The sequence below is a fragment of the Salmo trutta genome, chromosome 28 (assembly GCF_901001165.1).
Source record: "Salmo trutta chromosome 28, fSalTru1.1, whole genome shotgun sequence".
Taxonomy (NCBI): Eukaryota; Metazoa; Chordata; class Actinopteri; order Salmoniformes; family Salmonidae; genus Salmo; species Salmo trutta.
Window position 1 is genome coordinate 14,779,954 of NC_042984.1, and position 17,855 is coordinate 14,797,808.

The window sequence follows — 17,855 nt, forward strand, 5'->3', positions numbered from 1 at the left end:
TTATTCTGATCCCCAGTCGCTGACACCATAGCAACCACCAGTAGAAGTGTTGGCACTCGTAGCCCCAAACCCGGGGCGTAGAATAGAATAGAATCCTACCCGTCTCTGTGAGCAGGTCCTGGAAGAACTTCTGGTTGTAGATACGTGCCACACCGCTGATCTCTGCCACCTGGGCCTCGGCTGCAGTGTGACGGTTGATGAAGTTACACGTGATGCCGATGGCCAGCTTCCCTCGCAGCTCCTTCCTCTTGAAGCCTGGGGAGTGGGGACAAAGACAGACGCACATGCAGCCTGAATTCAACATACTGGTCTAAAGTGTGTACAGTCTGCTCGGTAGGAGGACAGTGTGAGTGTGTCCTCTCTCCTCACCATACGGGACAAAGCTTCCTCCTCCTGCATATATGAAGACATCAAACTGGAACTTCCCAGCAGGGTGATTGTCAGGAAACAGCTTTGCCATCCAGCCTGATGGAGACATACAACGACAGAGGGAGAGAGACAGGAAGAGTAGAGAGTTAAGGTATATTTCCACTCACAGTGGACACTCCGGACAAATATTTAAAACTGCACTACTAGCTTCTACTACCACGGAAATATTTTGTATTTTATTCCTCTAGATGTACCTGTGGCTCCTGAGGGCTCCACAAATCCTTTGAATTCCACCCCTGTTTGAACCTCCACCCCCAGGAGAAGACACACTTTCAGCAGTATCAGCTGGAGCTGACGGATGCCTGAAAGATACAGACGCGTACAAATATGCATGATATTGTCACACAGGGAATTAAAACAATCCTCTTCAATTTAAACAGTTAACTGATGTACGATAATACAGACATACTCAGACACTATGTTCAAGAACCTTAATAGCATCATAGCAAACTGATAAGAGACTGGTTTGATTTAGTCATACGTAATAAATAAAGAAATATGATTGGCATTATGACACCAAGAAATCAGGGTGATCTAGTATGGTACTGGTGGACATACTGATGTGATCCAGAGCCCCCGTGCAAAATTTGCCGTAGAACTTTTTGGCAGCCAGCCCACGCAGGTCATAGATGGTGTAGGGCCACAGGTGCAGCACGTTATTCCGGGAGAAAGAGTCTCTCTTCTCTAGTACCACCACATGAGCCCCCAGCAGAGCCAGCTCTATGGCTGTCCTGAGCCCGCACGGCCCTGCACCCAGCACCAGGCACTGAGGAGAGGGGAGAGAGAGAGAGAAGAGAAATAAAAAAGGAGGAAGAAATGAGGAAGGAGAGACTAAGGTCTGCAGGGATGAATGCACCGTGATAGTATTAAAAGAACAGACAGTACTCTACCAACGTAGATCCACAACACTGATGTAGAAACCTTAACCACTACATAGCCACCATCCTTGTACAAACATATTTTACTTTAGAGAACTTCTTGAGTATTTCTCTTCTTCTCTTAAATGAGAATAAATAAATACACACCTTGTTTTTGGCACAGACTTCGCCTTGCTGGTAGTCTTGGTGTTGGGCCCGCTTGTCCAGCTTGACCCAGAGGGACTTGGCCTTCCAGTAGTTGAGCCTCTCCTTGAGCTTGGTGTAGAAGCTCTGGTAGTCCCTGGGATCCACCTGTAGGTGGTGGCAAAGCTCTGAGAATGTACGCTGCACCTCCTTACAGGTCTGGGCTTGGACGAACTGATCAAACAAGGCATGGGACGGGCTGGTCGAGTCCTGGTTGGCCATGGTAGTGGATGGTGTGGTGCACCGGTGCCTTGGCTCAGAATCTCTGGAGTTTACTGTGGAGAAAGCAAATACCAACACCATGAGAAAACTACAATATATATTGTAGTCATCTTTCATTTTCTGTGAATACAAATATATTATAAAAAATATATTTGTTATAGTAATAAAATTGTCATCGGAAGAAAAAAAAATAACTGAGCTCAGTTATAGCACTTAATATAATGAAAGATTAGTCCTGCAATATTGCCGTTGAGGTTATATACGGAGGTGGTCCTGAGGTCTAACTAACAGACACAACGACTGGTGACAATTCCCTCTGTCTGAAAATACAACACTGAAATGAGATGAGTCCACGTCATCACTAACTTCCCCAACCATGTGTTCTGTGTATACAGTACATGTGGTCTTTAAGGTTGTGAATGATACCGTGACGGTGTTTGAACTTAGTGACAATATATTTCACACAACTAAGATAGTGGTTAGTGGACATTTGAAAGTAAAATGTATCCCTTTATCTATAACACGAACCCGATCTTTTTGTTGTTATTACATTAAACAGGTTTGCTCAGGATTGAACCTCACAAGTAGAACTCAACGTAAACAAAACAAAGGAGATGATCGTGGACTTCAGGAAACAGCAGAGGGAGAACCCTCCTATCCACACTGAAGGGACAGCAGCGGAGAAGGTGGAAAGTTAAGTTCCTCGGTGTACACGTCACAGACAAACTGAAATGGTCCACTCACACAGACAGTGTGGTGAAGAAGGCGTAACAGCGCCTCTTCAACCTCAGGAGGCTGAAGAAATTTGGCTTGTCACCCAAAACCCTGACAAACTTTACAGATGCACAATTGAGAGCATTCTGTCGGGCTGTATCACCGCCTGGTACGGCAACTGCACCGCCCTCAACCGCAAGGCTTTCCAGAGGGTGGTGTGGTTTACACAACACATTACTGGGGGCAAACTACCTGCCCTCCGTGACACCTACAGCACCTCATGTCACAGGAAGGCCAAAAAGGACATCAACCACCCGAGCCACTGCCTGTTCACACCGTTACCATCCAGAAGGCTAGGTCAGTACAGGTGCATCAAAGCGGGGACCGAGAGACTGAAAAACAGCTTCTATCTCAAGGCCATCAGACTGTTAAACAGTAATCACTAACTCAGAGAGGCTGCTGCCTACACTGAGACCCAATCACTGGCCACTTTAATAAATGGATCACTAGTCACTCTATACAATGCACTCTAAGTAATGCCACTTTAATAATGTTTACATATCTTATATCACATGTATATACTGTATTTTATACCATCTATTGCACCTTCGCCATCACTCATCTATATACTTACATGTACATATTCTCATTCACCCCTTTAGATTTGTGTGTATTAGGTAGTTGTTGGGGAATTGTTAGATTACTTGTTAGATATTACTGCACTGTCGGAACTAGAAGCAAAAGCATTTCGTAACACTCGCAGTAACATCTGCTAACCATGTGTATGTGACAAATTGATTTTATTTAGAAACTCTAGATGTTTTGCCTGACCTCTTCACTGTACGAACAAAACACAACATTCACTTTGAGGACAAATATACAGTACAATGGAGGACATGTGCCAATCAGCCTCAGGCCAAGTGTTCTCTCTCTCAATTGTGAGGATACTACTCTAAAATAAACACTTCCTGTATCTGTGGTCCAGTGTCTCTGCCAGAGGGAACAGAGACAAAAGTGGTTAGCCACATCACACTGATCAGATGTGTGATAAACTCAGCCTCTCTGGCCACACACATACACACACACACACACACACACACACCCTACTTAAACAACTGGTTAGAAATAAATCACATTTGCTCTGGGCAGAGTGATGTCAAGAGATTTGAAAAGCTCTTACTTAGTATCACATACTGGAAAAACATTGACATGTCAATGAGATAACATTTACACATACTATAACTTCCTGGTTGTGACATGACATTCAGCATCCTCTGCTACACACCTGAGACAGATAGACAAACCCTATTGGTCAGAGTGGGTAAAGGGCTTTTTAAAACCACAGAGAGCTGTAAAAAGATATAGGCTACTGCTAATCAAACATAAACCAAGAGCTATTCATTCAATGGACTGAGTTTGTCCATGTGAATTCTGTGGATGTAGAGAATAGGGTAATATCACAGGCTCTACTCTAATGTGTGTAGGCCTATGAGTGGAAAATCCTCATCCTCTCTGTACAGTAACTCCCTCTAACTCTATACTGTAGCCTTTTTCATATCAAATTGTATTGGTTGCGTACACATATTTGCAGATGTAGCAGGTACAGCAAAATGCGTGTATTTCTAGCTCCAACAATGCAGTAATATAAATCCAAAAATAAAAATTGAGAAACATCACAATGATCAGTCAGTGTCCAGAATTTACAGTGCAATCGGAAAGTATTCAGCCCCCTTGACTTTTTCTGCATTTTGTTTCATTAAGGCCTTATTACAAAAATGATTTAATCAATTTTACAGCCTTGTTATACATTTTTTTTTAAAGTGTTCCTCAGAAATCTACACACAATACCCCATAATGTCAAAGTGAAACATGTTTTTTAGAAACATTTGCAGTGCATTCCGAAAGTATTCAGACCCCTTGACTTTTTCCACATTTTGTTACGTTACAGCCTTATTGTAAAATTCTAAAAACAATTCCTCATCAATCTACACACAATACCCCATAATGACAAAGCGAAAACAGTTTTTTTGGAAAATGTGCAAATTTATTACAAATAAATAACAGAAATACCTTATTTACATGACATTGCACATGGTGATCTTAGGCTTGTGTGTGGCTGCTCGGCCATGGAAATCGACAAACAGTTATTGTGTTGACGTTGCTTCCAGAGGCAGTTTGGAACTTGGTAGTGAGTGCTGCAACGGAGGACAGACAATTTTTACGAACTATGCGCTACAGCACTCAGTGGTCCCGTTCTGTGAGCTTGTATGGCCTACCACATCGCGGCTCAGGCGTTGTTGCTCCTAGACGTTTCCACTTCACAATAACAGCACTTACAGTTGACCAGGGAAGCTCCAGCAGGGCAGAAATTTGACGAAACTGATTTGTTGGAAAGGTGGCATCCTATGACGGTGTCACATCTTCAGCAAGGATTTACACTGCCAATGTTTACGTATGGCGAATGCATGGCTATGTGCTCGATTTTATACACCTGTCAACAAAGGGTGTGACTGAAATAGCCGAATCCACAAATTTGAAGGGGTGTCCGCATACTTTTGTATATATAGTGTACGTTGATACAATTCTCAGAGCCAACCCGGGACAAGGAGTAGCATTGATCCAGGGTGTTCGATGCGCGAGTAGCACAGGAGATGTGTTGATAGAATTTCGGTAGCGTTTTCCTCAGATTTCCTTTATTAAAGTCCCCAGTTAAAATAAATGCGGCCTCATGGTATGCGGCTTCCAGTTTGCACAAAGTCCAGTGCAGATTAGGGTTGGGCGGCATCCCCATTTTTTATACTGTCATACCATTTCTGTACCATATACGGTATTACCAGAAGTGCACACAAGGGGTGCTACTTTTTTGGGGGGTGGGGGGGGTGACACACAAAATTATTTAGGCAACAGGTACCTTGATGCAGGAGGGGTTTGAATGTCTCTGCTGTAACCAAGAAGCTTGATCTTGACATCTAGCCACTTAAATCAAAGGAAGCAAACCAAGGAAGCTAAGGTAAGCGAAGGTAACCTGCCAAAATGATTACCGCCTCGTAGCACTCACATCGGTAGCCATGAAATGCTATGAAAGGCTTGGCTCACATCAACAGCATCCTCTCGGATACCCTAGACCCACTCCAATTCGCATACCGCCCCAACAGATCCACAGATGACGCAATCTCAATCGCACTCCACATTGCCCTTTCCCAGCTGGACAAATGGAACACTTACAGTATGTGAGAATGCTGTTCATTGACTACAGCACAGCATTCAACACCATAGTGCCCACGAAGCTCATCACTAAGCTAAGGACCCTGGGACTAAACACCTCCCTCTGCAACTGCATCCTGGACATCCTGACGGGCCGCCCCCCAGGTGGTAAGGGTAGGCAACAACACTTCTGCCATGCTGATTCTCAAATCTGGGGCCCCTCAGGGGTGTGTACTTAGTCCCCTCCTGTACTCCCTTTTCACCCACGACTGTGTGGCCAAACACAACTCCAACACCATCATTAAGTTTGCTGACGACACAACAGAGGTAGGCCTGATCACCGACAATAATGAGACAGCCTATAGGGAGGTCAGAGAACTGGCAGTGTGGTACCAGAACAACAACCTCTCCCTCAATGTGAGCAAGACAAATGACCTAATCGGGGACTACAGGAAAAGGGGGTCCGAACAGGCCCCCATTAACATCAACGGGGCTGTAGTGGTGCGGGTCGAGAGTTTCAAGTTCCTTGCTGTCCACATCACTAACGAGGCTGAAAAGATTTGGCATGGGTCCCCAGATCCTCAAAAAGTTATACAGCTGCACCATCAAGAGCATCCTGACCGGTTGCATCACCACCTGGTATGGCAACTGCTCGGCATCTGACCTTAAGGCGCTACAGAGGGTAGTGCGTACGGCCCAGTATATCACTTGGGCCAAGCTTCCTGCCATCCAGGACCTATATAATAGGCAGTGTCAGAGGAAAGCCCATAAAATTGTCAGAGACTCCAGTCACCGAAGTCATAGACTGTTTTCTCTGCTACCGCAAGGCTAGCGGTACCAGAGCGCCAAGCCTAGGACCAAAAGGCTCCTTAACAGCTTCATCAAATGGCCACCAGACTATTACATCCCCCCCTCCCCATTTGTTTTGTACACTGCTGCAACTCACTGTTTATTATCTACAGTTGAAGTCGGAAGTTTACATACACCTTAGCCAAATACATTTAAACAATTCCTGACATTTAATCCTAGTAAAAATTCCCTGTTTTAGGTCAGTTAGGATCACCACTTTATTTTAAGAATGGGAAATGTCAGAATAATAGTACAGAGAATGATTTATTTCAGCTTTTATTTCTTTCATCACATTCCCAGTGGGTCAGAAGTTTACATACATTCAATTAGTATTAGGTAGCATTGCCTTTAAAATGTTTAACTTGGGTCAAAAATTTCAGGTAGCCTTCCACAAGCTTCCCACAATAAATTGTGTGAATTTTGGCCAATTCCTCTTGACAGAGCTGGTGTAACTGAGTCAGGTTTGTAGGACTCCTTTGCTCGCACACGCTTTTTCAGTTCTGATGCCAAATTTTCTATAGGATTGAGGTCAGGGCTTTGTGATGGCCATTCCAATACCTTGACTTTATTGTCCTTAAGCCATAACTTTGGAAGTATGCTTGGGGTCATTGTCAATTTGGAAGACCCATTTGTAACCAAGCTTTAACTTCCTGACTGACGTCTTGAGATGTTGCTTCAATATATCCACATAATTTTCCTGCCTCATGATGCCATCTATTTTGAAGTGCACCAGTCCTTCCTGCAGCAAAGCACCCCCACAACATGATGCTGCCACCCCCGTGCTTCACGATTGGGATTGTGTTCTTCGGCTTTCAAGCCTCCCCCTTTTTCCTCCAAACATAACAATGGTCAATTATGGCCAAAGAGTTCTATTTTTGATTCAGCAGACCAGAGGACATTTCTCCAAAAAAGTATGATCTTTGTCCCCATGTCCAGTTGCAAACCGTAGTCTGGCATTTTATGGCGGTTTTGGAGCAGTGGCTTCTTCCTTGCTGAGCGGCCGCTCAGGTTATGTCGATATAGGACTCATTTTACTATGGATATAGATACTTTTGTACCTGTTTCTCCAGCATCTTCACAAGGTCCTTTGCTGTTGTTCTGGGATTGATTTGCAGTTTTCGCACCAAAGTACGTTCATCTCTAGGAAACAGAACGCGTCTCATCCCTGAGCGGTATGACGGCTGCGTGGTCCCATGGTGTTTATACTTGCATACTATTGTTTGTACAGATGAATGTGGTACCCTCAGGCGTTTGGAAATTGCTCCCAAGGATGAACCAGACTTGTGGAGGCCTACAATTGTTTTCTGAGGTCTTGGCTGATTTCTTTTGATTTTCCCATGATGTCAAGCAAAGAGGCACTGAGTTTGAAGATAGACCTTGAAATACATCCACAGGTACACCTCCAATTGACTCAAATTATGTCAATTAGCCTATCAAAAGCTTCTCAAGCCATGACATCATTATCTGGAATTTTTCAAGCTGTTTAAAGGCACTGTCAACTTAGTGTATGTAAACTTCTGACCCACTAGAATTGTGATACAGTGAATTACAAGTGAAATAATGTGTCTGTAAACACTTGTTGGAAAAAATACTTGTGTCATGCACACAGTAGATGTCCTAACCGACTTGTCAAAATTATAGTTTGTTAACAAGAAATGTGTGGAGTGGTTGAAAAACAAGTTTTAATGACTCCAACCTAAGTGTATGTAAACTTCCGACTTCAACTGTACATGTACAAATTACCTCAACTAACCTGTACCCCCGCACACTGACTCTGTACCGGTACCCCCTGTATATAGCCTCGTTATTGTGTTACTTTTTATTATATATATTATTTTATTTAGTAAATATTTTCTTAACTCTTCTTGAACTGCACTGTTGGTTAAGGGCTTGTAAGTATTCAGTGCATGTGACAAATAAAGTTTGATTTGATTTGAAATGCATCGCTGGAGCCCTAAGCTGGATATAATTTATTTGACACATCTTAGATTTCTTATAGTTATACTTAACTTATGTGGCGTAGTACACACCCCTGCAGACCCCGGGAATATACACGGAAGTGACGCTGACTGAAGAAAATTTTCTGGGGAAGTAATGTGGTAGGCATTTAATAGTGAGGTATTCCAGATTGGGAGAACAAAAGGATTTGAGTTCCTGTACGTTACCACAATCACACCATGAGTAGGTTATCATGAAACATACACCAGGAGAGTTCATTCTTCCTGTCCGCACAATGGACAAAGAACCCCACTGGCTGAATGGACAAGACAATATATCTGGGGAGAGCGATGATTCAGTAAAACAGAGTATGTTACAGTCCCTGATGTCTTTCTGGTAGGAGATCCTCTCCTGGAGAATGTGTACATTATAGTCAAGGGACTGAACGTTAGCGAGTAATATGCTGGGCAAAAGTGGATGGTATGCACGCTTCCCGAGTCTGACTTGAGCTCCTTCTTCCTCTTCTCCAGAGTCAGGGTTTTAGTGCAGCCCCCAGGTTGAATGGAACTGCCTCGGGGAGTTCAAACACAGGATCCAATTCAGAGAAGTCTAATTTCTGGTAGAATTTCTATTGACCGCCGATCTAATATCCAAAAGTTATTTTCGGCTGTAGGTAATAATGCAAAAAACATTCTGAGTAAATAATGTGAGAAACAGCAACAAAAATACTGTTGGCTAGGTGCTAGAAACAGGGCAACCATGTCTTTCCTGATTTCTCTTTGGCCCTCATATAGTTGCACTGTCATAGAGCTAAATCTAACTACCATGGCCTGTCCTCAACCCAGGCTCATCTTACACCATCAAATTATTACTGCTGTTCACAGCTTAGATCACTTGCAATTGACTGGCCAATATATCCGACAACAGTCCCACTCCTGCCAACCTATGTGTAGCTGCGTGTCGTGTTTGAAACCTAAAGGACAGCTCGTCGACAGCTTGATGTTATCCATTAATCTAGCATAGAGTAAATGAACTGCCCTACAAAAGGCAAAATGCAGTAACTATGAATTTGGTCAAAATCTTTGATCGGTTGTAATGGTCAGGTATATTATCGATTAATGTGGTATTTAGTTTCCTGACACAAGAACAAGCCAATTGATCAGAATATATCATGGATAATCAAAAATTGCTGTCTGTCGAGACAGAAGACTTTGAAGTCAGATTTTGTAGTAAAAAAATGACCTATTAGTTCCACTGCAATGACTGCAGAATGTACAGTTGAAACCCTATAGCTGTCAGATCCACATCTTCAGTTTTGTGACCAACAGTCACACAGAAAGAAATGCCATCTATCAATTTACTGCACTGGAGATGACTAACCACAATCAAATCATGACCAACATCATTACCCAGTCATGAGTCAATTCATTACCAAAAAGCTCTTTAACAAGTCATGCATTTAAACAGCAGTGACTGGTACATCATACTGGTACATGCCATACAGCTGGCACTACCAGAGAAGCACACACGCACACACAAACGGAAATAGTTGTGTTCAAACAATGATTAATGCTTCCTTGATTAACAATGATTAACAGCTTGCATGTGGGCACAAAAGTCTAGGTTAAAGTCCCTCTCTCAATAGACCTCCTTAGGGAAACAAATAAAAAAAGTGTGTCAAATGCAGTAACAGTAAATAGTGGTGTGCAACTTAAATGTCCTACCATCCTACTGTCCCCAGCTTTTCATCGTCATCTCTTCTTCTCTCAGTCATGTGTCTGTCACACTCTTATGACTGTTTGCTCAGCCTGATTTTGGATGTCATATTTTGGTACTTCTTATTGGTCATGCAGCAGACTTCTAACAGATATTACTGAACAGTTGGCACCAGGGACACAAGCATTCTGCAACACCCCAATAGCATCTGCTAAATACAGTGTGACCAATACAATTTGACTTGATTTTGATTTCATAAAGCTATTTAATTCTTCTTCATACTCAATATCCGGAGTATATAATTTAAGAGAGAAGAACAGTAGTATACTTGCTCATACTGTCGAAAGACAGATGACATCCTCAATGCAGCGTTGGCTACTGTGGTGGAAGATAAAAAGCAGACCGGTCTTACCTGTTCTTAACTATTGTGGTGATGTGGGTAAGAATGCTACACTGCAAAACACAGAGAATCTGACTGGTACAAATACACCATTTAGAGTCAGGAATGAACCATTACAGGTTCTACTGAAACACATTTTGGCATGACAAATATGAACAAGAGTGAGGAAGAATCTTCCTTATGAAGTAGACTGACAGGGCAATGATCAACAAGTTATTTCAATACTTTTGAGAAAACAACAGTGGAAAACGTTTGTTGACTTACCCTGTCACAAGGTCGGCTGAGAACAAAGGGTCTGCCAATGCTGTGTATATTGTCAGGATGCTGGATGCCTCTGTAACATGACAGAGCAGCCGAAAGTTGGAACCAGTAAAGGGGCAGGACAGCAGAACAGTAGAACAGTAGCCACAATATAAATTCAAGAGAGAAAGTGAAAGAGAGAGAGGAGAGGGAGAGAGGGGGGATGGAGGGAGGGGGGGAAAGAGAGGGGGGAGAGGGAGGGAAAGAGAAGGGGGAGAGGGAGGGAAAGAGAAGGGGGAGAGAGGGAGGGAAAGAGAGGGGAAGGGAAAGAGGGGGATGGGGGGTAGAGAGAGATGGGGGGTAGAGAGAGATATGGGGGGTAGAGAGAGATATGGGGGGTAGAGAGAGATATGGGGGGTAGAGAGAGATATGGGGGGTAGAGAGAGATATGGGGGGTAGAGAGAGATATGGGGGGGTAGAGAGAGATATGGGGGGGTAGAGAGAGATATGGGGGGTAGAGAGAGATGGGGGGGTAGAGAGAGATGGGGGGGTAGAGAGAGATGGGGGGTAGAGAGAGTGGGGGGGGGGGTTGAGAGAGATTAAAAATAACAGTTAATGGTGTTGCCAATCCTCCCCAACAGAACAATCTGATTACTATTTCAAAATAGCCCAGTATCTGGAATATTTTTATTTTTTGTGAACATTTTTATTGAACCTTTATTTAACTAAGCAAGTCAGTTAAGAACAAATTATTATTTACAGTGACGGCCTAGGAACAGTGGGTTAACCGTCTTGTTCAGGGGTAGAACGACAGATTTTTACCTTGTCAGCTCGGGGATTCGATCCAGCAACCTTTCGGTTACTGGCCCAACCACTAGGCAACCTGCCGCCCCAAATTACTGGACTCGGTTGTGTCTATCCCTGAATTCAGTCAGTAAGTTTTCGAATAAAATGCATCAGCGCAACAACACAACATGTTGACACATTTAAAAAACAGATTAATACATTACCTTGTCGAGTAAAGGGATAAATAGAGCGTAATCATGAAGTTCGAACTGTTCGGTCAATCCGTTTTTGTTCAGTGGAGGTTAATTCCCGAAAGAAATCGGTCGGTGTATTGTCCGTTCATTGGTTATTCCATTGAAATCAGGAAGTGAAAAACCGAAATCGTACATTTGCTCACCTACAGCTGTACGCGCGCCCAGCAGACATTATGATAACTTTTCCACGAGTTTCTGCCAATTATGTAATGTCAGGGTATTGCTTCCCTTAAAGTAATATAACACTAAAATGTTCACGTCATTGTTTTTATGTTGCTCTCTATCATATCGTATATTGAATGAAGATGTGACAAACAGGCCTACAATAGCCTACTATAATATCTAGCCTAGGCTACTCAATAACATAAAATGTATTTGACATTATTTTTTTTAATGTTTAGAACACATGACATCAGGAATGTTATGTTCAAAACCTCTAAAAATGATATCAGGTTAGTTTCTCAAAGATTTGCAATTAGACCAATCTAGCTCAAAGTAAGTTTTGGATAAAATGACAGTGAGTCACTGCACCCTTACCTCCACCCTGTATAAACTCACTGAAAGGATGCCATCACTTCAGAATGAAACGAAAGGCTAATGGGCTCGAGTTGTAGGCCTGAAGTTCAATTTGCCATCCAGTCTGTTGTGGATAAGGAGAATAGAGCTCGCCGGCTAGTAGTCCTAAAAACTGGAAATGAGTTACCTCTGGTTCGTTCAACCATTCCTACGGGGAAAATGAATGGGAAAATAATAGTTTTTTGGGATAAATGATGAAAATAAGGTCTGAGGTTAACACAGACTTAGGAGATCTTATATGTTTTCTTCTATGAGATAATCAATCATGACCTTTAGGAATTATGTTCTTTATGCGCTTTTTTAAAATTACATAAATGCTTTCAAATTCACAAAAAGTGACGGTAACTGATAAAAAAATGATCTCTTGGAACAAAATGTTTAAGATCTCATGAGCCTGTGTTCCCACAGACCTTATTTTCTGAGTTTATCTAAAAACCCTCCAAAAACTAAATTTTCCCATAAGCTTTGTCCAACGAACCATGGCAGAGTTAGGGCCTACAAAAATACGCCATTACTATTTCTCTCTATGTGTAGCTAGACACCATTTCCTGTCAATGGATAAGCATCAATTGACTCACTGTCTGGTTACCGTCAATATAAGAAACATAATTTATTGCGTTTTCAACAAATTACAACGTGACAGATTACAGTTTGGCAATTTAAACATTTTATTCCAACATTGTCATTTTAATTTTAAACAATGTACAGTAGTATTTAGACAACAGCAAAAACATTGCCTTCAATTCTAAAATGTTCCACTGAATGCAGTAAACAAGAATATACACAGGAATATCACAAATCCAAAAACTGCATAGGTTGAGGAGAAAGACCCAAAAAACCCAATGGAGACATGTCCTTGGTTTTTCAAGAGGATGGAACAATAGGGATTACATTATGATTAAGACAACAGCCTTGTCAATCTGCTGCTCCATATGTTCACAGGACATAAAATAACAAGTCAGATTAATAATAGCAGTTTCATAGAAGATTAATAATTCATGTCTGAGGAAAAACAGTGTATGCATTTATAGTGGTTTATGAAATCTTGGCATTCTCCTGGAGTTGGTCTTACCTAAATAAAAAAGGTTGCATTTATAATGTAAGTCTTCTATCCACAGTTAGAAATACACTATGCTGTGCCATAGTACATCAGATGTCTTCTATAAAAACACTGACATTCATTGCAACAATAACAGAGGAACAGTTCGCAAACCAGCCTCCCCATCAATGTCCTTAGAAATAGATGTCGACATGTAAATGTACAATTGTGGCCAAATATATTGGCACCCTTGCACTTCTCTTAAATAATTCCCTATTTCTTCTCAAATAAATTGAAATAAATAAATAAAACATTTATTAACCACTAACTCAAGATTGCAGAACCAATTATATTTTTGTAAACTTAAATTTACAATTTTAATTGAGAAAATAAAGACAAATGGCATCGACAAAATTGTCACCCATAGATAGTACTTGGTTGCACAGCCTTTGGCCAAGATAACTGCAAACAAACACTTCTTGTAGCCACCAATTAGCTTGCTGCACCTTTCTACTGGCAATTTGGCCCACTTTTCAGCAGCAAACTGCTCTAATTCTTCAATATTTGAGGGGTGCCCTCAACCAACTGCTGTTTTCAGATTTTGCCATAGCTTTTTGATGTCTCAGATCTGGACTCTTCTTCGCTGGCCACTCCAGAACAGTTCAGCATCCCTTCTTAACCATTCCTGGATGCTTTTTGATGTGGGTGTTTGGGGTTGTTGTCCTGCTGGGAAGACCCAGAACCTTCAATGGAGACCCAGTTTTTGGACAATGGGTTGAACATGGAACAAACAAAAAAAACACCTGATAATCTCTATTGCCAAAGAGCTCTGATTTTTTTTCATTGTCCACAGAACATTTCCCCCAGGATTTATGCTTGTTTAGGTGGGTTTTTGTTCAATAGGGCTTTCTTTTGTCTCTTTCAGCAGTGGGGTCTTTCTATATTTACCAATGACCAAATTAAGCATTCAAAGAAAAAAACACCCTTCCTAATATCAATTATATTGGAAGGTTTAATCATACTGTGGGGTTGCTTTGCGGTCTCTGGTACTGGGGGACATGAAAGTGTGCAAGAAATCATGGAGTGCAATGTTCGAAAAACTGTCTCTCTGTTAAATGTTGGGGTCATCCAGTATGACAACCACAACAAACACACATAAAAAGCACCAAGAAGAAACGATGGACTGCCCTGGAGTGGTCAGTCAAGAGTCCAAATCTGAATCGCATCCATAACCTACTGCGAAAGCTGAAATCAGCAGTTGGTGGAGGGCACCCATCAAACATTAAAGAATTAGAGCAGTTTGCTGCCGAAGAGTGGGCCAAATTGCCAGTAGATAGATGCAGCAAACTACAAGAAGCCTTTGTTGGCAATGGCTGTGCAACTAAGTACTAGCTATAGGTGACAATTTTGTCAATGCCATTTTTCTTTATTTTCTAAATTAAAATTGTAAACTTAGGTTTGCAAAAATGAAATGAGTTCTGCAATGTTGAAAATCCAATAACAAGTTGTGGAGACCAATCATTTTTTCAATTTAAACTTATCTAGGAAGAAATAGGGAATAAGTTAAGAAAAGTGCAAGGGTACCAATATATTTGGCCCCAACTGTATGATTCAGTTTTGATAGCAGTTGAGCAATTGAGTTGACTACAGTTTTTGATAACAAAAGTATAATCAGAGACAACTTTATAGGATATAGAAAAAGGTGTTCTCTTATTCTGACAAGATGAAGAGATTGTTTTCAATACGAGTCATTATTTATTTTTTTGATTGCAGAGTACCACATAGCTTAGTTTTATAGATAGATGGACACAATATGAACACAACGTATAAAGATAAAAGTGGAACAAATAAGGATGTAATTATATAAAGAAAATACACCACTTTCTTCACCGAAAGATAGACATGATGGCCAGTGGTAGAATGATGCTGAAAATAGACAAGACAAACCAAAAGTATCTTTAAAAATTAATAAATTACCAACAGGATATATACAAAAATATTAGCATTGAGGATATTTATGTACAATTTCCCAATGACAGTGGATATTCAAAATGCCAATTCAGCTTCCCCAGCCACTGGAAAGCTCAGTCCTCATATCTTCAGAATCATCTCTCCATCATTCAATGAAAACAAAACCACATTAATTACCTCCAAAATGACCAGCAGCTGCAGTGATAACACTTTTCAAAGAATATATTGTGAAAGGTCTTATGGTTACTGCTTTACTGAAAATAACTGAAAACCATTGCAGAACATTGACTGGGTTTTAATCTGAATGTTTGAACAACCAAAGACTTAAAATGCATTCCTTAGATATTGTATGGAATATGGATGGTATTATTAGGTATGCAGTACACAAGTGTTGAGCATGATTCACAAATAAGTCGATTATCATTGAAGTATATAATTACAGGAAAACGCTTATTGAACTTCGTAGATATAAAAGTTAATCAAGAGTAATAAAAATACACTTTAAACAATAGAAGAGAGTAGAAAATAGTTGTTTTGATCATTGGCACAAAAACATTACAGCAGGATTCATGGTCCCAGTCCTGAGAGGAGACTGTTCATCAGTAGCCTTTTTGTCTTCTTCTAGAAAAGTTGTAAATAGAGAATGCAAATAAACAAACAAATCATTCCCATCTCCTCTTCTTTAGAAGTGCCTGAAGAGGTGTTCCATGTATAGAAAGTCTCTGTGAAGTCGAAGTCCCGCCCACCTCGGCCAACTTCTCAAACTGTCAGTAGTAGCATAAATGCTTAGTCAAGAATGGCTACAATGTAGAGGAGAAATATTCACCTGAAATGCCTGTGACCTGATAATAATGTCAAATATTCCAGTTAATTCAGGTTTGATAACTAAATTCATCAAAAACATAACATACAGTAAGTGATATCCTGAAAAAAGTACCCCTCAGAGTTACTTCTCAAGCAGTCTGTGGGTATAGATTGGAAGACAGTGTCCAGCATACCACATACCAAGAAAACATCCTCAAACATCCTCATTGTAGAAAGGAACCAATTGGAATATGAGAAGTCAGTCGATTATTTAGCCCTCCGAAGGTGTAGCTATAAAGAGATACATTGAAGTGGTGCTTACAGTAGGTGGCTACTCGTGTCAAATGTCTGATGATGCGTTTGGAGTTACCGCACAACGTCAATAGGAGCATACAGTAACTGACAGGCATGAACACAACTCAAAATAAACCAGTAGATTCCTACTGTCCTTTCCAAATCAGAAGGATATCAATAAGATAACTAAATCATGATATCATCACAATGAATAATGCTAATGGTAGTCAGGAGTGTGTGTGTGGCCATTGGTAGTTCAGTTCCAGGTGCACAACAGAGGTCAGAGCATCAGAGGTTAGTGTGGTTGTATCCAGAGCACTGTTCCTCTCTTCCACCCTGAGCCCTGCTACAGCACTACAGGTTCTCTCCAGGCTGGTACTGGGGCTCAGTGGAGGTGAAGTAGTCTTCCAGGAAGCCCTGCAGGTACTCAAAGGTGGGCCGCTCCTCGGCGTCCTTCCTCCAGCAGGTCAACATGAGGTCGTGGAGGGACTCAGGGCACTCAGCTGGACAGGGCATCCTGTAACCACGCTCAACCTGGTCCAACACCTCCCGATTCACCATGCCTGGGCGAGGGAGTTGGAGACAGAGAGAAAGGGTAAAGGGAGAAAGGAGAACACAAACATCAATATACAGGGACCACTCGCAGGCACATAATGATGACCCCAAAGATACTCAGTCAACCTTCATGGTTTCAAAGGATAAGTGTCATCACATAGGAAGTCTTGCTTGCCAGCACTGTGTGTCTTTGGCAAGAAGTCAAGGAACGTGCTCTGAGAGGGATAAGCAATTCGATCAAATATGGGATCTGTTAACTAAGTGACATTTTAGAAGTCATGGTAGCTACCTGGATATGGCACTCTGCCTTTAGTGGCCAGCTCAGTCAGCAAGACCCCGAAGGACCAGACGTCAGACTTGATAGTGAAGCGGCCATACAGCGCAGCTTCAGGGGCTGTCCACTTGATGGGGAACTTTGCTCCTTCAACAAGAAAGAGAGACGCACATTAAACTAGAGACATCTCAGTAATATCTGAGGACAGCATTCCAATTTGTCTGGAAACTGAAAGATTAAGAGTGAGGTGAGAGAGACAATAGAAAGAGAGAGATGGTAATCAATGCTCTCTAGTGGTCTTACCCTGCCTGGCGGTGTACTCGTTGTCTTCTATGAGGCGGGCCAGGCCGAAATCAGCCACTTTACACACCATGTTGTCTCCCACTAGGATGTTGGCAGCCCTGAGGTCTCTGTGGACATAGTTCATCCTCTCTACGTACGCCATCCCTGAGGCAATCTGAAGAGGAGACACAGGTTTAGCTTTGACTGACAGTGTGTATGTGTGTGTGTGAAGGGATACATAAATTGA

At 41.7% G+C, this 17,855-nt stretch overlaps 2 protein-coding genes across 4 annotated transcripts in view; both read right to left on the reverse strand.

Moving 5' to 3' along the window:
- Positions 1–12,004, reverse strand: part of LOC115165585 (F-actin-monooxygenase mical1) — a 50,361-nt gene extending 38,357 nt beyond the window's left edge. For both annotated transcript variants that reach the window (XM_029718789.1, XM_029718788.1), the window contains exons 1-7: positions 11,784–12,004; positions 10,798–10,867; positions 1,455–1,765; positions 988–1,195; positions 624–731; positions 370–465; positions 100–255 (exon numbers count right to left, since the gene is read on the reverse strand). In XM_029718789.1, coding sequence (XP_029574649.1) covers positions 100–255; positions 370–465; positions 624–731; positions 988–1,195; positions 1,455–1,712 — 826 coding nt within the window. In that variant the 5' untranslated portion in view covers positions 1,713–1,765; positions 10,798–10,867; positions 11,784–12,004. The remainder of the gene's footprint in view (positions 1–99; positions 256–369; positions 466–623; positions 732–987; positions 1,196–1,454; positions 1,766–10,797; positions 10,868–11,783) is intronic.
- A 3,156-nt stretch (positions 12,005–15,160) lies between these two features.
- LOC115165589 (proto-oncogene tyrosine-protein kinase Src) overlaps positions 15,161–17,855 on the reverse strand; it is a 38,863-nt gene continuing 36,168 nt past the window's right edge. For both annotated transcript variants that reach the window (XM_029718794.1, XM_029718795.1), the window contains 3 exons: positions 17,630–17,783; positions 17,342–17,473; positions 15,161–17,060 (listed from right to left, as the gene is read on the reverse strand). In XM_029718794.1, the coding sequence (XP_029574654.1) occupies positions 16,852–17,060; positions 17,342–17,473; positions 17,630–17,783 (495 nt within the window). In that variant the 3' untranslated portion in view covers positions 15,161–16,851. The remainder of the gene's footprint in view (positions 17,061–17,341; positions 17,474–17,629; positions 17,784–17,855) is intronic.